Below are 24117 nucleotides of genomic sequence, written 5' to 3' on the forward strand. Positions count from 1 at the left end.
TCACACCACGAAAGGACTTCTCGTCAATCTACATGGACGTGCAAAGTCAGGTGTGTTCCCTCGAACGCGAGAAATTCGAGTACAAAAAAGAAAGCGATAGGCTCACCCAATCTGCATCAGCAGTTAGGGAATTGCAAACTGCGAAAGCGTCAATGATCGCAAATTTAGTACAATCGGGGTTGGTAGATGTTGACAAAATCCGTGAACTTGTTGGAATTTCATTTCCAGTCGACAAATTGTGATAAAAAACAAAGATCACAATGAGTTGTCATTTTTTGTAAATCCTAGATATTGAAGCAGCTCGGACTTTATGTTTTCGCGCATGATCAAAAAATTATCTTGTGGGATGGCGTCGCTGACTTGACTGGGACATGGAGTTTCACAGTACAAATGGCACACTGACTTCACCATTACGGAGGCGGTTTACGATATTGTGCAGAACGCAGCAGGCCAAAATCCAGTGGCACACAAACTGGACGTCGCGCTCGTTGCGGATGTCGACAGGCAGGAGAGCAAGGCTCGACCAACGTCCTTTCAACAGGCCGTTCTCATGCTCGCAGACTACTCAAAGGCTCGCATGGCCAGTGTTGAAGATGTCGTTTCCAACTTCTCGCGCGGAGGGCAAGCGGTAGGGGGTGAGCATGTGGTGACCGAGGGGGAAGCCCGAGTCGCCTGCTTGATACTGGTTGGGGTCAAAGAAGGACAGGGGACGTGGCGCGGGCGATGCGGAAGCCCAAACGGTTGAGTCGTGAACACTGCCAGGCCATCCCGCAAGCACATGCCGAATTTGTCGGCAGTTATCAAACGTCAAAAGTACATTCATTGAATATTCCTTTTTTTGACTGTAATATACCTCTCCATGTAATGCAGGTTTTCGGTATGAAACAACATGAGTGCCATCAGTTGCCAAAACGCAGTTACGAAATCCATACCGCTCAGCATTTGACTTAGCAAGCAGCCGTCTTTTCGAAGAATTGGGCCACGTAATTTCCGAAGTAGAAAGTGAAATCAGGGAACAGGTAATACGTCTCGTATAAAGATGAACTGTCCCATTACCAATTTCCTTCGCCCGTGCGACCATGCCAACAGAAGCACCAGTCCCATTGTGTCCAAGGCGATGCAGAGCACAAGCAAGCTGCACCCACACAGGCCGTTGAATACGATTCGTTTTTGATTGAAATACAGAATGTTCCTCGATCAAATGCAAGATGTAAGCAAACGTAGTCTGGCAAACACGAACTTCTTGTTCAAAGTCTCCTACCGCCATGAAAGGAAGAATCGAAAGCTGCCCGAGTGGACGCAACAGCATTGCACGTGGATACATGTAACGAGCACTGAGAAGCATACATCGAAGGTCAAGAAGCTGTCGTATATCGTTCTTTGTAGAAACTGATAAACGGGGATTGCATGTAACAATTGCTCGCACCATGGCGTCCAAGTCCGCCAAGATGGCCGATCTCTCAGAGCGCCGTGGCATTTTGCACAATGCAATCTAACATACGGATACGGATAAACTGAAATCGGTTGGTCTTGTTGACTCCCCTACGACTTTTGTTTCATAGTGGCCACCTTTGGTTTCGATTTTCGGAATCCTTGAAAATCAAAAGTAGACCAAAAATTCCCAAATTGACTCTCCCTATTAGCTCTCTTCAAATAGCATGACATTCGATACCTCCGTTGCAACACTATTGCCCAGCGCACATTTCAGAAATCCACAACGATGCCAAAGAGTTGAGATAACGGAAGTTCACACAAGCGTCCACAGAGAATTCCGCTTGGCATTTTACATTATTCTGGCACAAGTGAAGTCGACGTTGGGAGGCCATTAGAGGCCAAAGCTGCAAATGCACACACAGTCCCGAATCATCTCGTTGCATGCACCGTACGCCTCATGAAGACTTCGTGCGTTGCAATTCACGACGGCGCTCTTCTGTGTGGATATGAAATTTGCAGTTCATGCCTGTATATGTCCTTAACGATCGATTGATTACCATGCAGCATGTTGAAGTCGATGGCAGCATCATGACAACGGCACCGAGGACCACATTTGTACCTTGCTTTGAACGACCATGTCAAGCATAAGGTTGGTCATTTCCAGGTTTTCCCTGGATTTAATGGCCACAGATAGAACCTAGACTGGACTACAGCAGTTGGAGGTTATCGAGGGACAATACGTCGGACCAATCAGCCGTCACGATGAATTGGCCACCAACTTCAACTCGGTGACTAAAGCCACGGGAGCGGGGCACTTGGGGATTTGCCATGGACGCGCCGAACGAGAAGACAAGTTTGGTCAAGAAGAAGCACGGCAGCAACGCCGAGATCGAAATGTACGGCCGTGGTGGCAACCCGTCTGTGAACGACGACGATGACTACACCAAACACGACCTCATTCCTGTCAAGCAAGAAGCAATGGAGATCACGAGCATGGCATTCCAGTTGTCGTTGCGCCAAGTCGTGCGCCAAGTAATGACGATCACAGACGCAGCGTTCCAAGGACACATCGGCACGAAGCAACTCGCGGGAGTGACGTTGGCCGGCGTGTACATGGGCGTCCCGTCCGCCTTCATCCAAAACTCCATCCCAGCCATCAGTACCTTGTGCAGCCAAGCGTACGGCGCAGGCAACAACACCCTCGTGGGCATTTGGCTGCAAACTTGCATCGTGTTTTCCATCGCTGGGACGATCCCGGTCATGATCTACTACATGTTTGTCGGCCACATCATTGCATTGACGCTGGACGACGTGGAAGCCGTCGGGTTCGGGCAGCAGTTTGCCATGATCATGTCGCTGGCGCTTATTCCGCAATACTTGTACGGGTGCTTGACTACGTACTTTGCAGCGCTCGGAGTGATCATGCCCGCGACCGTCTGCAGTGGCATCACGGTCCTCCTCAACATCGTGTTCAACCAAGTGTTTATCTACGGCGCGTTCGGGTTCGAAGGCCTCGGGTTCATTGGGTCCCCCATCGCTACTGTCGTGTCCAGTTGTTTGCAACTGTTCATGTTTGTCGTGTACACGATCTTGTACAAGCAGTACCATGTGAAGTACTGGGGCGGGTGGACGTGGGAGTGCGTGAGCAAGGAGCGCCTCGTAGTGTTCCTTCCACTCGCGGTGCCCATGGGTGCATCGTCGGTGGTGGACTGGGCATCTGCTGCGCTCACGTCGGCGTTCTCTGGCATCTTGGGCCCGGACATTGCTGCATGTCAAGCCGTGCTGAACGGAGTGTGGGGCGTTGTGAACTCGTTCGTGAGCGGCTTCAGCACCGCCACCCAAATCCGCATGTCCCGCTACCTCGGCGAAGGAAGCGCCGTGGCTGCCAAACGAGTGCTGACTGTGGGCGCGATGATCGTACTTGGCACGGGAGTGACATTGATTGTATGCGTGTACCTCCTCAACGAGTCGCTCTTCCGCGTATGGAGCCCCGACCCGGTCATCATTGCCATGTGCCAGTCGGCACTGATCGTATTCTGCTTGTGCATATCTGTCGCATTCTGCCGGTTCATGATGACGGCGTGCTTGAATGCACTATCCATGTCGAACGTAAACTTGGTCGCCAACAATATTGCGTCGTGGTGCGTCTACGTGCCGCTGAGCTACCTCTTGCCCATCACGTTGGACTGGAGCTTGGCGGGTTTCTGGTGGGCCGATGGCTTTGGGGAGCTCGTGAAAGCCATCATTTTGATGTGGGGTCTTTGCCGCGTCAACTGGATTGCTGCCGCTGATTACGCGCAAAAGTCCGCCGCCACCATGGATTCGACAAACGCAGCCGACGAAGAGAAGCGCGAACTACTCGCGTACGAAAACGAAGCGATGGTGACTCCGCAAGCGTACAAGAGTCCCGTCATCCAGTTCGGATCGGCGCCCCATCACACCCCGAGCGTCATGAAGCGGGCGATGTCGCTGACGCCGAAAATGCAACGTCGAAACAAACATGCAGGGGATCTCGTCCACGTGTGAACAATTGCCCGATCGTCAATAGAAACTAGTGCATATTTCCTTCGACAAAACTGGCCGCCGTGGCGTGATGTGGTCCAACGACCTCGGCTGACTGCCATCTCGGCGATCTTGTCGTGCTCAACGCGCAGCTTCTGCCCCGATGGATTCGTACGCCTGCACCTGACGTAGCAAGCAGCGCAGAGTCGAGACGGAGATCGATGGGCAAAAATGGGCTTGACCTGCACATGTCACGGGATCAGCGAGCCATTCATTTCGCATCCAGCATGCCTCGTCCACCAATGGGTACATGGTATGCTTATTCCTGGAATATGAATTGGTCCCGTGACGGATACGTTTCTAAATATGTTAAAGCTGCTGGTGGACGGCAGTGGTCGGATGTGAAGCCATGGACGACAGTATCTCCCGCATGCAGATGACTTGCTGTGTGAGATGCAGGAGCTTCTCCTTTTGCTGTTCTCGCGACCCCGCGGCCGACTCTCGATTGGTCCGCCGCCGGTAGTCTTCTTTGGACTCGCCTGCTTGACGCTCGCTTTTGGGAAGTTTGGAGGGGATCCAGTCGACGAACGGAATCGACGGGTGCGCCGCTTGGATGCGTTGGATCTCGGCGAGGATGACCTTCATCCTTCGATCACGCTTCTCCCGGTACGCGGCTGCGCTCTCTCTGTTCTTCGTGTTCTTGACATCCACGAGGATGGGACTCCCCGCGCTTTGTTCTGACATGGTCAGCCGATGGTGACGAGGAACAATCTTTCGCTTCAAGTTGCGCCGCTCAATGGCCAGACGGCGCTGAATAGCCGACGCGTTTATCACGGAAGCAAACAGGCTGGACGTCGTACGTGACCGAACCCCAGGCTCTTCCTTGACGTGGATCGATGGGAGCATTGGACGGCAGCGCTGTTGACTATTCCATGCCATTGGTGTCGAAATCGAGTCATGTAACGATGGAAGCGGTTTCACGTCGGTCGAGATGTGCATCGGCGCAAGGAACGACGACGACGGAGGAGGCATGGCTGGGAGGTACCGGCGCGGTGACGTGGTGGGGTTGTACTGGGCTTCGTGGTCAAGCTGGGACGACCCATAAGTTGTGGATGGAGGCGACGACATCGCTGCCTGGTCGGGGCGATGGCAATACGGCTGGCTCTCGTGGTTTGTCCCAGGCAGCACAGACCAAACTAAATGCTGCTGCATCAGGCTGGGCAAGGTCTTGCTCTGTGGAGTGTACTGGAGCGTCTGCGAGTGCATGGCAGTGTATTCGTGGAATCGCATTGTCTGCGCCGTGTTGAAAAGATGGTCCACGTACATCATGATGGGGGCGGCGGCGGCGGCGACGAACGAATCTGGGTGCAAAAATGCAAAGTGGCGCCCCGCGCACGCCTCGAGCCCGATTCAAAAGGTACGTACTTAATCGGGTCTATCGAATTTTACGCAATCTGAATCAAATCCATGTGCGAGGCCACCACGATGTTTGGACCCGACGATTGCACCGCTGTGCGCTCGGGCAGGAAGCGTTGACCAGCACAGCAACACGAGCATGCCCGTCGTACGCGACCACAGTCTCTCTCTCTTCGTGAAGAAAACGCCTCCGTCACTAAAGTCGACGAGAGGCACACGAATCGGATTGTACCACTTCATGAGACATGCCCTCCAGGGCAGCCAACTTTGGGCTACTGCAAGTTGCGTTGTCTTTGTGCCTGGGGCGTGGCTTGGTCACTTGCGTGGCGTGGCACATCCCCGAGGCAGTATGAGGCGCGGCCAGGTGTTGGGGCCAGAACAAGATTACTGGGCTCGTGACGTGGAAAGCCCCACGGCGAGTACTCTGAAAAGAACTCACAGACACATGGCTTCGTCCCCAAACGGAGTCGACGAGGGAGTTTGGTAGCTGAGGGATGAGGGTCGAAAATGCGATTGCTTTGGTGGAGTGTCGCCAAAGAAGCCAAGGGGTCTGGGTTGCCACCGTTGACAAATCCCAAGTAGCGTTAGGTGCGAAGGATGTGTCGCTGGCGCTCAGACTTGAATTTGCCTACTTTCACCCCAAATACTTGTATCCATATCTAGACATTTTAAAAATACTAGGCTAAAACTGCATTGCATTTTGAATTGTTGCGTCGTGCCTGTCTCAACCGAACACAGGGCGAAAATGCGCGGGAATCGTGGTGTGAGAGCACCCGTTTCCACGGACACAAGGCTTTTCCGCATGAATTGCAACCCTGCTGCAGGGAAAGCGGTCTTTTGCAAAAGATGATTCCCATGGGACCGAGAAAGCTTGTCAAAAGAACGGTTTGACTTCGGTTCAAACTATCCCATTATAGTCTCGTGGGTTGAGCTAACTCTCTACGTCACAGCTCTATCTCCAAAGCTGTCTCCCATCACAACAAACGCGTTAGCAGTCACCACGACTTCTAGTCGCTCCCACGATGCACCATGCAGAAGATACGCGCCACTTCCGGCGGATCGAATGACTCCATCCATATATGTAGGCAATGGGTCTCTGTTTTGCTGGTCTCCACCCCACGGTCACATGTGGACCGTAGTAGTACTAATAGTAGCTCGCACTTACACGTGCTGCCGCGTACTGTACTAGAGTATCCAACCCGCGGCAACGCCACCAAGCACACAGCACGTTTCGCCGCCATTGCAGGGTCGTGTATTGGTCACGCGTATGCAAACACGACGTGTTGTCGAGCACATAGTCCGTGTGACTTTCGCAGCGCCATGAACAAAGTTGTCTGATCTCGACTGTATTGGTCGCCTTGCCTTCTCTAAGATGCGCGTTTTCTGTGCGTCCCCTTCCAGGTCGACCGCGTGTTTACAACCGGCGACGCAATCCCCCCTTCGGTCGTCTACATTCCCCTTTAAGTTCGAGAACCGGCATCCGGACGATCTACTGACAGATATCCGGATGACATGTCGGATATAGTATTCGGACATTTCATGAAAATTCGGATAGTGGCGATGGCACAAAACCTGTATCCGGACAAATCAGTCCAGGAGTACGGTATACAAAGTGCAGGTTCGACGGCAGCCAACTTCAACATTTTGTGTGTGGCCAGCTCGACGAGAATGGGCACGTGGGCCGACAAGCGCCGCCGCGAGGAAGAGCTGTTCTTCGTCCAGCAACATGAGGCCCCACCGTCGCTTCCTCGCGGCCACGTTTGGTTTCTCGTCGACGCCAAGTGGATGGAGCGGTGGTGGTCGTACGTGACTACTCCAGACTGCCCAGCCCCTGGGCCTATCGCGAATGAAGTTTTGGTCGAGGATGGGTGGCAGCTCCGCCTCAATGGCGACGCGCCTGGCCATGCAGACAAGCCGCTCTTGGCCTTGCACCTGGGCACTGACTACGTTTGCGTGACGGCGCTGGTATGGTGCTTTTTGGCGGAGTTGCATGGCTCCAGTGCACTTCCTCCATTAGCTCGGTACCGTGGATATCCCAATGCATTCGAACTCATGCTTTGTCGTAGATATACGAAGGATATTTACGGCGAGCTAGTACCGATGACGTCGCTCGAAAAGATCATGAAAGGCCCTCGTTTACAAGCTAAAGTGTTGGCAACGTCGTTCAACCAATATGCAAGTGAGAACACTTCGCCACACGCACGGACATGCGACAAGAAAGCGCCGACGACTGGTGCCGACAGAATTTGGCAAGTCTTGGCATTGGTACCGCTGGAACTTTGGACGCAGCTGCAGTTTTGCACTCTCCTTCTCACGGACATGGTCATTCGTGCCCGTTTTGGTGCATCGCAATGGCAAGGATCGGCGTGGACGACTATCTGGATCAGCGTTCCAACCCTCTTCGTTCAATTTATACTTTTGACGGTGGGCGTTCTCGGCGCCAACGCAACTGCCGCAGGAGCTCCGCAAGTTGTTGGAGTCTGGCTCCAGGCAGCGCTTGTGTTTGCACTGGTCGCCGCCGTGCCAGCCACACTGTGGTATGCATACCTCGCAGACTCCCTTTCGTGGATTGCCAAAGACCAAGCTACGTTGGCGACTGCTCAAGAATTTGCGTCGACGTTAGCCATTGGTTTATGGCCCCAGTTTGCCTTTACCGCGATCGCGTCGGTGGTGGCTAGCCGAGGCAGCACTGCGCCCGTCATAGTCGCCCACGTAGCAACTTGGCTCCTGAACGCTCTGCTCAACTTGGTACTCGTCGATGGATGGTATGGTGTCCCCGCCTTGGGTGTCGCCGGGTCTGCCTGGGCGACGGTAACCAGCCAGTTTGTCCAGTGGATTGTGTTCACGACGTGGGTTGTCTTCGTTTCATCTCCATCCTTCAACGAGAACTGGGGTGGGTGGACTAGAGAATGCCTTTGCCGCCTTCAAACGTTTATTGTGACCGCACTCTCAACCTCCGCCGTATGGACTAGTACTGTGCCTTGGCTAGCCCTCGTCATGGTCATGAGCTTTGCGGAGACGACGACATCCGTAGCCAGTGCCGCCGTGCAAGCCATCTTCCTGTGTTTGCTTCAGTGCGGCCGACTGTGCGCCCAAGGAATTGTGAACGTCGCCTTCAACGCCACGACCAAGGTCCGAATTGCAGCCACCGTCATCCTCGTCTTTGGGATGGGCGCGCATTGCGCAGGTGTTCGGTTCGGGGGAATCCCGGTTTACCGCTACTTTTGGGGACCCGACGTCTCGAGCATGATGGCATTCCAGTCGCTGCAGCCTGCGTATTGTTGGGCGGTGGGGATCCTCACGTGCTCGAGTACAATGCAAGTGTGGCTCTTGGATCGCTCAGACGACGCATTTTTTCAACGCGTCGGGCAGATTGGTGCGACGGCGGTCGTGTACGTACCTCTGGCATATGTGATGAGTGTGCAGTGGCAGTGGGGGCTCGGAGGACTGTGGTGGGCGGTCGTGTGCAGCGAACTGTGGGTTATCTTGGCGCTGTGCTGGGCCACGGTACGAGGCAAGATTTGCACCCACGAGTGCGAAGAAACGCGATCGCTGCTGCCTTCAACTGCCTCCACCAAGCCACCGTCACGAGACAGTCCTCAGTTTGTAAGCGTGTAGCTAAAATAACACGATGTGACGATCTCATTGTCCGCCATAGGGTGATGCGAGGGATGGACAGAGAGGACGTGCAGGAGCGCTGGAGGTAAGCATTTCACTCGCAGGCTTTTCGTTGAATGGCAATGTCGTGTGGGATGTATATAGGTCGAAAACATGTCCACGAACGCGGCGCCGACACCGACCAGTGATGAATTGGGCAAATGGATTGCCAGCGCCAACTTGCAACTGGATTCAATGGAGCAAGCGTCATGGCGACCCTCATGCTTGGATTGGTTGCGGTGCTGGCGACGGCTTGGTGGTATCGAGACAGTAGCGATATGCAACGGTGGATCGCATTCGTGGATGCCAGGCGAGCGAGGTCACGAACAGATTGGAGGGGGTGGGGAGTCATTGCAACAGAATACTTCGTTGTATCGGCGCCTTCAGGAACATGTGGAGCCATCGAATCATGCCGCTCCGTTGAAGGATTCTGCTGGTCTGGATGCAAGTGGACTCTGTGGACTGTGTTGCAAGTCACAGCAAGGACGCAAAACTAGCCAACGTCGTGCTGGACAGCTTGGCAATATTCAGTCAATGACGACGGATCGAGGTGATGACGTTCACGGCACAGGATCATGTTGTGGCTGCTGGAAGGGTTTTCCAACATCCAATTCAAGCGATCAACGGAACCGACCGCTCCCTCCAGAGCACAGCCCGTCGTGTAGTATGTGTGGCTTGCAGATATTGCTCTGCTGCGGACGCACAGTCGCGCGCCCGAGCAGCCGCGCTGATGTGACGGCTGAACTGGCGAATCTGTATCGAAAAGACTATCAAGTGAAGGCGCCAGCGACCAGTCCGAGTAAAGCGCGTGGTGGAAAGAGATCAAACAAAGATCCGTTGGAGTCGCGTCGGCGCCAAGTGGGGCCTTCCAGACATGAAAGGGATGCGACCTATGGGACTTTGCAGTCAACAAGCGGACAGTCCACTCGCATGTTCGCATTGACCAACCAAGGCGATCGCGACCATTGCTTATGCAGTGCTTTTTCGTGCTTGTCGTGCCTTGGGCCGATGGCGAGCGACGGCAAGCCAAGGCATACAGCAGGCAATGATGTTGCCAAGCGAGCTTCTCGGACACTTGGACCTCAAGATTGTCGACAAGGCAATCAAGTCACCGAAGGGCATTTTAACACAACGGCTGAACAAGACGCATGTGAAGGAAACTACTCACAACGCGCAAAGCACACCATGCTGCCTTCAACCACAACTCACGGCACGCTTTCCACGCGCACAGGCAACAACGATGTGCTTGCTCTGGCCAAGCCATCGTGCTGGAATTGGCTGTTGGCCAATTGCTTATCCAGTGACCGCAGTTCTACAGGCACAGTCGATGAAGACGCTCGAGTTGCCGGCAACACCTTGGCACCTCACCAGAAAATTGACTCGAATGGAGACGGCGAAACGCGGGTGACAGGAACTATAACGACGTCGCAATCGGCAACGCACGATTCGATGACTTCCTCAAGCAATCCAACCCAACCTACGTTGCCAACAAAATCCTTGAGTCATGTGAGAGTTCAAAGGTCCGGCATTGCGTCATCCCCACACACAAACTCGTCTACGAGTGGTTCAGACCGTCCATTGGACGTTCGTAACCAAGATCCAAACGAAGCAGGTGAAGCTCAGCACTACGAGAGGTCGACGAGTGGTAATCGGTCGTCGCGTGGCGGAGCACCTTCCAGTACAGGCTCGACACACGATGTTTTTCAACAATTTGGCGGTAGCTCGGAGATCACGATGACTCCAGGGGAATCTGCTTCAAATTTTTCAAGATCGACGGCAACAAATGCTACATCTCGTCATACGTCGCACGATGTGACGACGGATGCTGACGCGTGCAATGGTGGAGAAGTGGCATCCAAGAAACAACTGGACTGCGATGCCCAGGCAGCGTATTTCGTCCAAGGAGGCATGTCAAGTTCTAGTCTTTTACGGTCGACGTCTGCGTTTTCGTGTCACACCGCACTGCACGTGGCGACGGAGGACTCGTGGAACGGTGCAGAGGATACATCGTCGCAAGCGGGGATCACGCCGACTCCACGGGAATCTGCTCCATATCGTTCAAGATCAACGGCCACGGATGCCATACCTCGTCACACCTCGATCGATGCTGTCGCGTGCAGCGGTGGAGACATGACGTCCAATAAAGACGGTCTTGACTGGATGACCGGATCGACAAAGACTCCTCCGCCAACATATTCCGATCGACAAGGAGTGTCCGATCCAAGTCTTTTACGGTCGATGTTGGCTGTTTCACGTCACACTGCGCTTGTTTTGACGACGAATGACTCGTGGAATGGTTTCGAGGACTTGTCGCCAGAACGAGGCTTTGGGACCAGTTCCAATTACACAACCCATCGTATTCAAGGAGGTAGTCATGCCAGCTCAACTCGACAATTCTCACGTGGCAAGTCGCCCACCGTCGACTTCATTTTGGATGAGCATGCAATCAAATCCACTGTCAACGCTGGTTCGATTCCACTTTCGTTGGCCGGTATGTCTCCAAAGGAAACGTCCCGCCTTCTCCGCCAAAAGTCAAGCGACTTTGAAGCATCGCACGCAATGGCCGGCGTCACGAGCCCCAGCAGCGACGACGACCTGTCCAACCAAGCCGTCAATGGCCTCTTGGACATGGAGACGCCGATTCCAGACATGGAACTGTGCATTACAAGCGATGGCCACTTGGACGTCTGGAAGGAAACAAGGGTGTTCCTGTGCATGTGTCCCTGCTACTGGTTTCGATTTCTTGTGGCCCAACTTGCTCTTGACACAGAACTCATTTTCGTGGGTCATTTGGGTGTCCCGCAGTTGGCCGGCGTGGGTCTCGTCCGCTTTTGGGTCGCCATTCCATTTTGGTTCCTGTACTCGAGCATGCGAGCTGTCTACGTATTTGGCGTTCAAGCCAGGCAGCACGGCATCGATCGAACCGCTGGTTTGTGGCTCCAAACGGGCCTCGGGTTTGCCTTTATTGGGACCGTGGCCGTGATCATCTACTATTTGCGCTCTCCAGACATGGCCCGTTTCGCCGAGTTCAACGACGTCACGATTGCATTTGCTCGTGAATACGCCCCCATCATCCTCTTGGGCTTGTTCCCGTGCCTTGCTTTCGCTGCGATGGACAACTTCATGCGAGTCCAGGGGATTACACTGCCCGCTCTGGTCTGCGCAACCATCGCTTGCGTTCTCAACATCACGCTTCATTTTGTCTTCATCTTCGGTGCATTTGGGTGGTCTGGACGGGGCTTCGTGGGATCTCCATGGGCGACTGTGACCAGCCTCGTGGTTCAACTCATCTTGTACGTGGCGTACACAGTAGCCATCAAGCGGTACCACGCCCCATTTTGGTGTGAATGGAGCTGGGAGAGCCACCGATTCGGTCAGTATCGGCTATTCTGGAAAGTCGCGGCACCGTTAGGGGGCGCGGCGATGGTACTAGCCATTGCGTTTTGCATCATTGGTACCATCACAAGCTACGTTCCACCCACCGCTGCAACTCCAACTCGCGTCTTGCGTCAGCTTGACGACGCCGACGTGGATGCCGGCTCTGAGCGAGCTGGCGCGTGGGTGATTTCGTTTTGTCTTTTCTTCGTTGTCGTTGCGATCTTCCTGGGGGTCGCCGAGACGACCAAAATCCGCATGCTGGTGTACTTTGCAAACGGCCGCCCCCAGCTCGCGCGCAAGGTGCTGTACGTGGGACTGGCGTACGGCGTCGCGATCGCTGCAGTCTTTGTCGCCCTCTTGCTCGTGTACAAGAGCGTGGTGTTTCGTATTTGGACCAATGACACTGGTGTTCTCGCGCAATGTATCGACGTTGTTCGGTGGATTGGGGTGTGCCTCATGTTTGCCAGCATGCGCACCGTGCTTGCTAGTGGTCTCATCGTCCTCCAGAAGCGGCCGATGGTGGTGCTGGCCCAGACCCTTGACATTTGGTGCTGCCAAGTGCCATGCAGCTTTGTCTTGCCAATCTTGCTCAACTTTCCAGGCCTAAACGGGTTCTGGATTGCTGTTGCTACTGGCGAGTGCGTCCATGTGCTGTTGCTTCTGTACGCTTTGTGTCAGACAGGCGGGACCATCGATGACCTGGCGCTCATGGAAGTTGTTCAAGCCGTGGTTGTCAATCAGCGGCATTTGGCGGCAAATCAAGACATGGAGGGTCTCAAACATGGAAACTACGGCAGATGCCACGACGACCCACATGCGATCATGCAGCCACTTCTGTTGCCAGAGGCTACTGTTGTGAAGGAAGTGGCAGTGACGATCATCGATATCTCCTATGTCCAACCCAACCAGACGGATGCGGTTGACAATGTGGCCATCACGACGAGGTCCTCGTCGGACGAAAGCGCTTCGGTGGTGGGTGCGGTCGCCTCCCGGTCAACCCATGAGTTACTGGAATCGGCTCGTGTCTTGTTTCCCAATCACGACTCCACGGGTGCGGTGCCTGCGACTCCATCACTTGTCATGGCACTTGAGCCATCGCGGGATGAGTTGAATTGTGCGTGGGAGGGAGCGCCAACTGTCTGTTCGGCGATGCCACTACGCAATGCAAACGTTCTTGACCATGATATCACGTATGAACTCCAAACGCAATGGCTAGGACTGCCAGCAACAGCAAGTACACCTTTGATCGACCTGCACGGAGAAAGCCTTTCTCGAGCAGCGTCGGCAGTCGACCCAACAGCCGCCTTTGCACTACCACGGACCGCGAATGAATCCAACCCACCCTGGACAAGTGAACTCTCCAAATCCAAGCACTCGACGACACGGAGTTGTGGCAACTCGGATGAGTCGTTGTCGAGTTCGCACATCCAAATTGAGCTGGACGACGTGGAACTTTCGTACAACGTAAAGAGGCAGGAGAATCCGTCGGCACGCACACGACGCGATACATCCGAAGCGCAGACTGCTCTTTCCTCCATGGAGACAAGGCAATCGCATGATGCACCATCAGCGTCTGACTCGAGTAGTGGTTTGAACCGAAACACCCCCCTACACGTAGATCCCGTTGAAGCTATGCCCCTCGCCCCCACCGGCATTGCCAGTGTTCCGATCGTTCCTACTTTCCGACGAGATGGCGAACCTGTCAATCCTGCTCATGAAGAGGTCCACGCCACCGCTGCGCCGCCCGGCCAAGCACCGACAGAACACGTGACTTTGTCAACAAAGCCATGCCAACCAAACGTCGAAACCCATCCCGTTCCAGTTGCTGAAAGGCCGACCGATGGGTTGGCTCCAAGCACCAAGATCCAAACTCTGGATGAATCCATGGACTGTCTAGCGAGCCAAACCACTTCAGAGGTCGTGGTGCAGCGCGACATAGCCAACATGGCCACAAGTACGAAGGACGCGAGTATCGACGCTGCGGACGAGCGAGTGCTACTACCTTTGCACCCGTCTCATGGTCCACGAGTGCAATCCAGAACACAGCCTGATGCTGCGCCGGTCGACATGGAACTAGCAATATCGCTGAGGGGCATTCTCCCACCATCCGCGACCACCGCGTTGTCTTTCTCCCCTCAGCTATGCACCAAGTCTCCTATGTCGTCTGACGCCGGGTCGGAGGCATCTGAAGATGGAGCAGCACCGGTCCACAGCAACATGGACGAGACCGGGTCCGTGGCGTCGTCGACTGGAAAGCCTCGCCGGCGACCAAAATCATCCAACGGCCCATTGCCACCGAGTGGTCAAGTTGAAACCCTGGGCGGAGTTGACATCGCAACGCTCCAGTTCGGCAAACGATCCAAGAAAAGGCGAACGCGAGAAGAAAAGTTGCGGCGCGTGATGAGCACGTCGCCTGCCCGCCGGCCGTCCGCATCCAGTTTCCAAGCAAGCTTAGATTAGCATGAACGATGTGTCTACCAGCCCGTCATTGCTTTGGTTTGGCTCCTTTCACCTTGATGAGGTACTGCAGAGCTTCCGTCCACTCGGCACACTTGGACTTGTTTCGGTCGATGTTGTCACCCTCGTCAACCTGCACAGCATGAACATAACGCGAAGCATCCACATTTCGAACGGCACCTCCAAGTCCAGCGATCGCTTCGTGTTCTCGTACAAGATAGAAAAGCAGAATGGAGCTCTGGCAGGATCTCCCCTTCGTTGAAACACCTGGCCGTGCGACGTGAGTACCATCGAAAGGAGGAAAGTTGATGCGCCACATGCCTTGGTGGTTTGACCCACAGCGAGGGAGTGCAGCGACGACGTGGGGATTTGAATCGGCTGGGTCGGACTCCCCCCCACGGATCGATAGCTCAAATATTGCAAGTCCGGCGTGCACCACACAAACCTTGGATGCGGATTGCCCTGTCGCCCGTGCTTGATGAAGATGCTCCCTTGCTTGAGCAGGTCCATCCGACGTTTGATTGCATCCGAACCTCGTGTACTGGACATAGCTGCGAAGGGAGGCGGTGGTGGTGTGTCGAGTGGTGGGTGTTTCTTCGGGGGGTCAGCGGGAGATGCATAGTTGGTACCGTCTTGACGGAGCTGATGACTGTGCTGTTGTTTGGTCACACTTGACACTGGATGCACCTTGGTCGTCTCCGACTTTGTGTGATCCTGTGATTGTACTTCGGCCGCCAGCGCCGCCATGGCGCGGTTGAGCGTTTCCGCTTCGGCGCGCTGGGCGGCCAGCCTCGATTCCATCCCCGCGATGCGGTCGTTCTGAATATTTAGCAGCTCCTGTACTTCCACGGTCGCATTTGAAGCAAACACGAGGCTCTCTTTGACAGATTTCAAGCAGTACATGGCATGGCCGAGCCCTAGACGCTCGATTTCCATAGCGACTTGCGCTTGCGCCGGGGATTCCCACTCCGCGACCAGGAATTTTTCCACGAGCTGGTCGCACTCGGCTTTATCTGAAGCTGGGTCATGTTGAGTCCTCTTGGCCAGGATGTCGTAGATGATGTGGTCCGTACCATGGAGCTCCATGGCCACGCCTGGATGCACCTGCGCCTGTAACTTGCTGTTGACATCCGCTTGGTCCTTTAAGGCAGCTTGTGTCACGGCCAAGTCCCTCTGAAGGCGCTTGTTCTCGGCTTGGAGCAACTCCGCCAATACGTAAACGTCGACTTCTTCGTTCACGTGGACGTCCACAGCGACCTGCGCAATCGCTGAGCACACCGTTTGCTTGACGAAAAAAGGCGACCTCGCTGCATCGCTGCATAAACCGACATGTCGAAATGGATTCGTCGACGAACTCGGCTTCTGGATTGAGCGTCCCGATGAACACAGACTTGCAGTTGCCTCCGAGGCTGCCTCGCAAGACCGACGTCAGCATCGAGTTGCGATACGGCACGTGGTGGTTTGGTGGTTTCCCCATCGCCTTTGCTCCTTTCTTGGCTGCAGGTTTTGTTTGCAACGCCAAGATGACCTGGACATGCACCGATCACGAACGCTAAAGAGGCGGACACATGTACTTGTTCGAGGTGATGCAGCGACAGGTTGATAAAGCGGCCCTCGGTGCGCATCCTTTCCGACCCGTCCCGCTTGTACACCCGCTCCGACCCGGCCAAGTCGACCACGTGTAATTTGGAATGGAGGATGACCTTTTTTGCCACGAGTTAGGAGGTGCGCGCGGCAGGCGAATTACCTCTGAGTTGTGCCGATGGCCTTCGATCAACATGGTGAAGATAGAATGCGACCGGGACGACGCCTGGGCGCATGGACCCGTCACGTTGACTACATTTCACGAAGAAGCTGCAAGCGAACCATGTTCATCGGCGTGTCGCTCGTGATGCGGTGGGCATTGCCGAGGAAGAGCAAGTTGAGCGCCTCCTCTTCCGACTTTGCTTCGTACACTCTATCGAAACAAGTTTTGACGCGACACATGCCGCGCCGACGCACCCGAGTTTGCGAAACTGCGCGTTTGCATCTTCGTCATCGTCCGACAGCTGAACTTGGAGGCGCGTCCATGCTTCGATCGGTTTGTTCATGTGCGTTCGGTCCAGCAAGTCGTACACGCTGTCGTTGTAGATTTCCAAGTACGAAATGTAGCACTTGTACGTCTACAACAGTCCCGATGGGCGCTTGCGTCGACTTGGCGACATACCATGTCCGTTCGCGCCTCGAACGCATCGAACAGCGTCGAGATGGCTCGGGGAACAATGCCTCGCTCCTGGTAGCTCTCGCCTGCGCAAGTCGGCGCTTGTCACAGTTCGTGCACTTGGTGAAATTACCTCCCGTGATTGTAAACGTCTTTCCGCTGCCAGTTTGGCCATACGCCAAGATCGTGCCATTGTATCCTTCGACTGCTCCAGTCACAACGCCCTATGTGGGCACGTTGTGGGGCTGGGCAACGGGTGCGTGGCACGACGTACCAAGCATGCGTCGTGGAAGATTTTGTCTTGGGAAGTCGGGCAGTCGAACACTTGAGTGTATTTGAACTCGAGCTCATCGCGCTGCTTGAGGTTGCTCCGACTGTCGGGGGCGGCAGGGTACGGAAACGTGATCGTGCTGGCCACGCCATCATGGGCTACGTCACATATCGACACGTGCTTTTCAAGTGGATGTGTGCCACGTACGCGATGCGATTGTGTACGACTTGGTGGCCCCCTTGCGGAGGGGGCGTATGCGGGCGTACGTTCCGATCTTCCACGTGTCCCCCATCGTGGGTATGTGGGTTTGCCGAGGCCGCTGGGGGGGACGTCTGGCAGTTGCTCCAACAGTTTCATTATGTTCAAACGAAAGAAACTGGCGGCGACGGCCCCCGTCGACCCACTCGCGGCGTTGGGTGACCCAAAGGACATCGCCAAGGACTTTCCTCTCTGTGCGTGTACTCGAACCTGCCTACCATTGTCTCACGGATCGCTGTACGTCTAGTCAGCTCGGCAGAGATCAAGGCGATGCAGAAACAGTTCGTTGTGTGGTTGGATCAAGCTTGCATTCACCACGATGGACGCATCATGGTGGAAGTGCCATCGCATGTGGTGGTCGACCAGCCCAAGGTGGCGTTGAATGGACTGTTTGCGTTGGCCATTCGAAGTGGACCAGGGCACACGGTGACCTTTCTCGACTTTATGGCGGTGACGTCGCTATTTCATCCCAAGACACCTCTCGTCGACAAACAAAATGGTAGCAGATCGATGGCAGTCACATTTCATGGACTCACGCGCAGCTGCAGCCATGTTTCGTTTGTACGACGTCGACAGGGATGGCGTCGTGTCCCCAGCGGACGCCCATCATGTTCTCACTCAATACCTGGGCTTTACCATCGACATATCCGCTATTGCAGCCTCCATGCAAGACTTCATGACGACATCTGCTGTTGGATTGACATCACACGAGTTCCACCAAGTACGGCGTGCCGACCATCGACCATCCAATACCATGCTTGCTTTGTAGATGGTGACGGACAGTGAAGTGCTTGCTGCCATGACCATTTTGTAGCTCCTCGCGCTATAACACTCTGTGTGGTTCGTGGCCACCTCCCTCCACGGCGCCGCCGTGTGACCTTTCGCGTTTGATTTTGGCCAGCACTTTTGATTGGTCAGATTTAAAATGGCAGAGCATATTTTGCCATGCGCATCTTGACGTGGAACATCAATGGGCTTCGCGCAGTCTTGACCAAGGCGAACCAGAGCCTCGACGAGTTCATCGCCGCATGTGACGCCGACATCGTGTGCTTCCAGGAGACGAAGCTGACGCGGTCCGAAATGACGGAAGCATTTGCTTGCCCCACCTCGTTCGATGCGTTCTATGCGTTTTCACGAGTCAAGAAAGGCTACGCTGGCGTCGTGACGTTCGTCCGCGCATCGGCAGTGCACACCATGGACGCAGACACGACTGCGTGCGTGTTTCAAGAAGGACGCATTGTCTTGACGGTGCATCCGGAGTGGATGATCGTGAACGCGTATTGCCCGACCACGGCCGGCAACATGGAGCGGAAGATGCAGTTTCTCGGCAGCCTCTCGACACAACTTGACACGTGGCGCCAGGACTACCCCGACAAACCCCTCATCTTTGTGGGGGACTTTAATGTAATCCACCAACCCATCGACCACTCCCAAGACCACATCCCCAACGAAGCCACAGTCTGGCTGGATAGTGTCCTCGGCACAGACAACCCATCCAACCAACACGAGCTCGTTGACGTATTTCGCCACTTCCACCCGAACGATGAAAGGGCATACACGTGCTGGAGCCAACTGACTGGCGGCCGGGAAACCAACTACGGCGTTCGTCTGGATTACATTCTCTTGGATAAGCGGTTGGTCGACGCTGCAGTCGATTGCTGGCTGTGGGTGGATAAAGTCGGGTCCGACCATTGCCCGGTCGTCCTTGATATCGACACGTTAGCATCCGCTGGAGCCCCCACGACAGCCTCTGCGTGCGCAAAGTTCTATCCCGAGTTTGCCGGCATCCAGCAGTCGTTGCGTGGATTTCTGTCCCATCTGCCACCACCCATTCACACGCCTGACGTTCCAACTCCACCCCCAACGAAACCCTCCTCTCTGCGGCAACAATCCATTGCGGCCTACTTTGGCACCCCAAAAGTGACCCCCACACCTCCCGCGACCTACCCGAGTGACTCCACCATGAGGCACAGCCTTGCATGTTCAGTATACTCAATGTCTCCAGCAAGCATGTCGACCAACGATCCTATCGGCGGCGCCTGCGGCAGTGAGTCCATCACCCACTTGGACGAGTTCCAAACCGTGGCGGCATCGTGGAAAACGCTGCTGCCTGGCAAAGCGCCCCCACCACCGCTCTGCTCGGGCCACAACCTTCCTTGCCTCTTGCGCACAGTCCTCAAGCAAAATGAGAACTGGGGACGCAAGTTTTACTTGTGCTGCAAACCAGAGGGCGCTCCAGGAGACCCCAACGGCCGGTGTGACTTTTTCCAGTGGGTGCCGTCCAAAAAGCGAAAAGCTGGCGCGTAAAATTGTCGCAATGAAGCGTACGGCATGCCTTCGCAGGCGTCGTTGCAGGCCAACGCGAGTTGCTTTTAACTTAATCGGATTCCGTTCATCTTTACTGCCCAAACACAGCGCTATCAAACCACGGATGCGTTAGCGCCTGTTCGACCGTGAACCGCTTCGTGGGGTCCCGCTCGAGCAAGTGCGACACCAAATCCTTGGCTTCTCTGCTAAACTTTTTCCATATCCGGGGCGTAAACTCTGCTGGTTCTTCGACGCAAATGCTGGGCGGATAAAATGGCTGGTACCCCGTCAACATCTCGTAAATGATAATGCCGACACTCCACAGATCCACGGGTTTCCCATACGGCAGCGACTGAAACAACTCGGGGGCCATGTACCCCACGGACCCCGTGAGTCCGTTGAACGGGACCTTGTGCACGTCCCCCGTGTGCTTGAAGAACCGGACGTCCGGCACCTTGACGCTCAACCCAAAGTCGCACAGTTCGACAGTGAGGTCCCATGCCTTGACCTCGTTGTTGCTGGTGTGGCCTGCGTCTGTCGAGTCTTTCGCGTCGGACAGGAGAACGTTCTCGGGCTTGACGTCGCAGTGGACGACACCCAATTCGTGCATGAAGAAGATGCCGCGTACAATTTGATGAGCCAACTTGGCCGCCAGCGCCTCGGGGAATCGGCGCTCCCGTTGCATGAGCTGCTTCAGCGTGCCGTGTCGTGCCTTCTCCATGACCAAGTACAAGAACGACTCGGTCTCGTACACTTCCAAAAGTCGCACGATGTTGCGATGTTGGAGTCGCAGATGGATCTCGACCTCTGTCTTCACGGCTGCCTTGGCTTTGTCCGTCAATAAATACCGTTTGTGGATTTGCTTGATGGCGACTTCGGCGCCATTGCTGCGGCGAATCGCTGGCTTCACGACGGCATACGCGCCGTCGCCAAGCTGGTCCTCGCCGCACAATTCGTAGTGCTCGGTGACCGCCAGTTCGTGAATGAAGAACGGATTGATGAAGTACGTCTCGGCCGGGCATGGTTTCGTGCCTTTCGGGGACTTTTCCAGCATGACCGTTTGCGGCAAGCGGGGGATGCTGCGGTTGATGCTCATGAGGCGGAGCTTGTTCTCTTCCAGGTCGTCCACAAGACGGCGAGCAATAAACGGATTCGATGGCACCTTGGGCGCCCCTTGTTCGTATTCGGTGTCGCAGTCGTCAGGTTGAGACAAGAGTTTGGGGTCCACAGGGCCGCTATTGTGACGGCGAAATGCAGGGACCGTCAGGGCCCCCGTCGATGTTGGCGATAGCGTCGATGGCTTGGTGCCAACGGTCGTGTCGATGGTACGGAAGCCGCACTTGCGATAAATGCCCTTGCCAGTCGACACGTAGCCGTCCACGAGATCGCACACGTCGCTCGACGATTTCTTGCATACCACAGGAGTGAGAAAGTCGACGACCTCATGGGATGCCGAGGGGGAAATGTCGCTCTCGGAATAGTGCCGATAGATGTGATGGTGGCGGTGGTAATCTTCTTGATCCGAGAGCACATCAAGGTCTTCCTCCATCATGCTGTCGCCGTCGTCATTGTCGTCATCTTGCAAATTGTTGTTGCTGCTAAAGCTGCTTGAGTGGGACGGACGACCGTTGTCGGACGCACAACTGCTCGACGATCGCTCTCTCTCCATGGATGACATGGATACGTCCGCGGTGAGTGTCGACGATCGCTTCGAAGTTGGAGATAACGCCAACACGCGAGCGTCGGCGTATGGATAGACAACTTTTGGAGGCAGCTTGAATGACACGTCCGAGTCACTGAAGCATCGAATGCGAGTCGAGGCGGTCTTGCGACGGGAGTTGAGGGATTCGTACGGATGCATGTTGTCATGCGTGGAGCGGTGTGGGAATTCCGTGACCTTTTGACCTCGTCGGCGGCGGAAACTCCGTGACAAGTTTAGCGGGAGGGACGTTGGGGCGACATCGGTTTGCTCCACAAGGGCGAATTCCACAGAGTCATCCATATCCAACGCAACGAATTCCTTGTTCGCGTCGTCTTGGTTGTTTTCAGACGAGCACATCGAGTCCGAGTCTGCGACGGCTGATGCGTCGAGATTCGGTTCGCTTTGCCGCAGTTGCTTGAGACCGTGGAGGGGATCATAGTATCCAGGAAGAGCATGGAACGTGCCTGTGAGGGGGTTGTTGCGAAACTTCTTGCGCTCTTCCAGCTCGGCGACGCCAACGATGTCGTGAGCAAAGTACGCAGCACCGCGGTTGCCTGCGCTTGGGGCATGATGGAACGTACCGACAAACGGGTTGTAACTTGGGAGGCGCGCAAAGATCTTGACAGCTTCCACCTCGCCCATGTTTGCAATGACGACGAAAGTGTCTTGGGATGTGTGTGATGGACTCGCGCGTCTCCGTCCCGCCACGCGGTGGCCCGTGTCGCTTCTTTACAGGGAATAGGACAATGCCTATCCGCGGTACTAATATTGTTGCGGCGCAACAACGTCCGAAAAAAAGTCGACTCCATTCAATTTAATTACATGGCACCTTGGTACAATTTTTTGTCCAGGGACAGCGGTGATGTGTAACGGCGTATTACTTCGAACTTCGATTGTAACGGGCCCTCTGGACTGGGAGTCCTGCAAGTACACCACGGACGGAGGCGACGTTCTCTTTGGTGAGCCATCTTAGACGCGTGCAACAAAACCCAGGGCAGCATGCGGAGTTGGTGCTCCACAGTGGAGCTGGCCGTTTTTCGTCTCTGGGCTTCCTGCGGTTGAATTTTAGTTCTCAGAAGTCGGCACAGTAGTAGCTTCGGTACTGTACTGTATTTTCCTCGAAGGCGGGTTAGGCTCCCAGGAACGCCAAGCCGATCGATGGAGGGGTATGGTGCAGACGAAGGGGAGAAGAAATGTGAAAGCCATGCACGAAGGAGGCCGTGGAACGCTGGTCCAAGTTGCGTTTGTAGAGTACATTAATGCCGGCATTACACAAATCGTGTCGGAGAAGGAAGTTCGAAGGAGCACAACTTGCGATTGGAACAGCCGTTGAACGTGGATTTTCTTGCCCTTGCCGAAGCACTCACGAGAAGACAGAATTTGCCGCCTGGTACGTCCACGACGGGTGGCGCCGACCGACCGCTCTCTTGATCGGCTGCGTTTCTCGGGAAGGGGATCGAACCTTGCCACTCGAACGGACGCTGGGTTGACTGGCCGAGTCGAAGGAGAGAATCGAAGTTGACGAATACATTTTATACATGTGTGACGTGGCATGCACATGGTGCGGACCCCGACGTTTTCGGCACGAGGTCCATCGTCAGATCTGCGGCGCGACGAGATCCATGTTCCGTCGACTGCTCTCACGATTTCACCATCGCGTTAAGCGTGTGTTGCACGGAATACGACAAGTCGAACGCGTTGGCAACAAGCCGCCTGCTTGTTCCTCACGCCTTCCCAGTACAACACCACGAACATGGGTGAATTTTGGAGGATTTCTGCCTCCTGTTTGCAAGACAACCAGGTATCGTTCGAAGGTGAATACACAGGCAGGGCAAACCGGCGCACCGAGGCTGGAACATTGTTTTGCGGGCGACCTTCGTGGTGGGAGTGCGCCAGCTTACGTGGACGAACGGGTGGTCGCCGTTCGATGTCGCGTCAACGCCGTTCCAACGGCGGCAATTGCAGCGAGCATTGCGACATTTAGCAAATTCTAACCGGAAATAGGCCAATCAAATTCGCCTTAAATGCTTTTGGGTGCATATGATTGGATGAGATCCAAGTGCAATGTCAACGGCAACTTCAACTTGCGCGTCAGCACCATGAAAAACTTTTCCAGCAATACTAAGGATGGTTCTATAAGGCGATAAAGAGATCACAATAAGTGGTGTTGGCTGTTGTTTCATAGAGCGAATGCGCCGAGTCGCGCGGTGGATGGCGCTTCAAGTTTGCAGACACGGCGACTTCGTTGACGTCGAAGTTTACGAATACTTCGGTGACTTGGTCGTCTGAGCGCGGTAAAAATAGAGGTCGAAAGTTGGGCCGATATATAAAAGCGCATTGCATTCGACGTATGTTTGGCCATCGTCAAGCGACAATGAATAAATGGACACAAGAACTTTAGGGACAAAGGCGCACGAGGTGTGCGGCTACTGAAGTACAGTCGCTTGGATGGCTCTGTGCGGCGAAGTAGTATCTACAGCGTGGAGACAGGGTCGCGCATATTTAGTCCAGGGCACAAATTGAAATCGAGATAAT

At 54.8% G+C, this 24117-nt stretch overlaps 8 protein-coding genes across 9 annotated transcripts; 6 read left to right on the forward strand and 2 right to left on the reverse strand.

The window, feature by feature from the left end:
- The first annotated feature begins 2213 nt into the window (after positions 1–2213).
- Positions 2214–4039, forward strand: H310_01015 (hypothetical protein). Its single transcript, XM_008864016.1, has one exon. It carries the CDS (start codon positions 2263–2265, stop codon positions 3958–3960), a length of 1698 nt encoding a protein of 565 aa, XP_008862238.1. The 5' UTR covers positions 2214–2262; the 3' UTR covers positions 3961–4039.
- A 239-nt stretch (positions 4040–4278) lies between these two features.
- On the forward strand, positions 4279–5301 carry H310_01016 (hypothetical protein). The gene has a single exon (XM_008864017.1). The coding sequence runs from the start codon at positions 4833–4835 to the stop codon at positions 5241–5243; it is 411 nt and encodes a 136-aa protein (XP_008862239.1). The 5' UTR covers positions 4279–4832; the 3' UTR covers positions 5244–5301.
- A 1704-nt stretch (positions 5302–7005) lies between these two features.
- H310_01017 (hypothetical protein) lies at positions 7006–10960 on the forward strand. Its single transcript, XM_008864018.1, has 3 exons — positions 7006–7373; positions 7419–9055; positions 9115–10960. Exons 1-2 carry the CDS (start codon positions 7021–7023, stop codon positions 8968–8970), a joined length of 1905 nt encoding a protein of 634 aa, XP_008862240.1. The 5' UTR covers positions 7006–7020; the 3' UTR covers positions 8971–9055; positions 9115–10960.
- Positions 10879–14950, forward strand: H310_01018 (hypothetical protein). Its single transcript, XM_008864019.1, has one exon. It carries the CDS (start codon positions 10918–10920, stop codon positions 14845–14847), a length of 3930 nt encoding a protein of 1309 aa, XP_008862241.1. The 5' UTR covers positions 10879–10917; the 3' UTR covers positions 14848–14950.
- Positions 14527–17658, reverse strand: H310_01019. 2 transcript variants are annotated; one of them, XM_008864021.1, is made up of 13 exons: positions 17523–17658; positions 17319–17473; positions 17178–17268; positions 17051–17130; positions 16846–17006; positions 16711–16801; positions 16592–16654; positions 16419–16547; positions 16148–16372; positions 15918–16101; positions 15166–15863; positions 15025–15111; positions 14527–14977 (listed from the first exon to the last, which is right to left on the reverse strand). In XM_008864021.1, the coding sequence occupies exons 1-13, from the start codon at positions 17605–17607 to the stop codon at positions 14873–14875; spliced, it is 2154 nt and encodes a 717-aa protein (XP_008862243.1). In that variant the 5' UTR covers positions 17608–17658; the 3' UTR covers positions 14527–14872. The 2 variants fall into 2 exon arrangements, with proteins under 2 accessions (XP_008862243.1, XP_008862242.1); XM_008864020.1 differs by having other exon boundaries at positions 14527–15111.
- Positions 17659–17673: 15 nt separating this feature from the next.
- H310_01020 (hypothetical protein) lies at positions 17674–18387 on the forward strand (the record flags this gene model as incomplete). The annotated part of the gene is made up of 4 exons (XM_008864022.1): positions 17674–17767; positions 17821–18072; positions 18122–18294; positions 18343–18387. The coding sequence occupies 4 exons, from the start codon at positions 17674–17676 to the stop codon at positions 18385–18387; spliced, it is 564 nt and encodes a 187-aa protein (XP_008862244.1).
- A 131-nt stretch (positions 18388–18518) lies between these two features.
- H310_01021 (exodeoxyribonuclease III) lies at positions 18519–19880 on the forward strand (the record flags this gene model as incomplete). The annotated part of the gene is made up of 1 exon (XM_008864023.1): positions 18519–19880. One exon carries the CDS (start codon positions 18519–18521, stop codon positions 19878–19880), a length of 1362 nt encoding a protein of 453 aa, XP_008862245.1.
- Positions 19699–22341, reverse strand: H310_01022 (CAMK/CAMK1 protein kinase). Its single transcript, XM_008864024.1, has one exon. The coding sequence runs from the start codon at positions 22222–22224 to the stop codon at positions 19972–19974; it is 2253 nt and encodes a 750-aa protein (XP_008862246.1). The 5' UTR covers positions 22225–22341; the 3' UTR covers positions 19699–19971.
- Positions 22342–24117: the final 1776 nt, after the last annotated feature.

The sequence above is a fragment of the Aphanomyces invadans genome, assembly GCF_000520115.1.
Source record: "Aphanomyces invadans strain NJM9701 unplaced genomic scaffold supercont1.2, whole genome shotgun sequence".
Lineage (NCBI taxonomy): Eukaryota > Oomycota > Saprolegniomycetes > Saprolegniales > Verrucalvaceae > Aphanomyces > Aphanomyces invadans.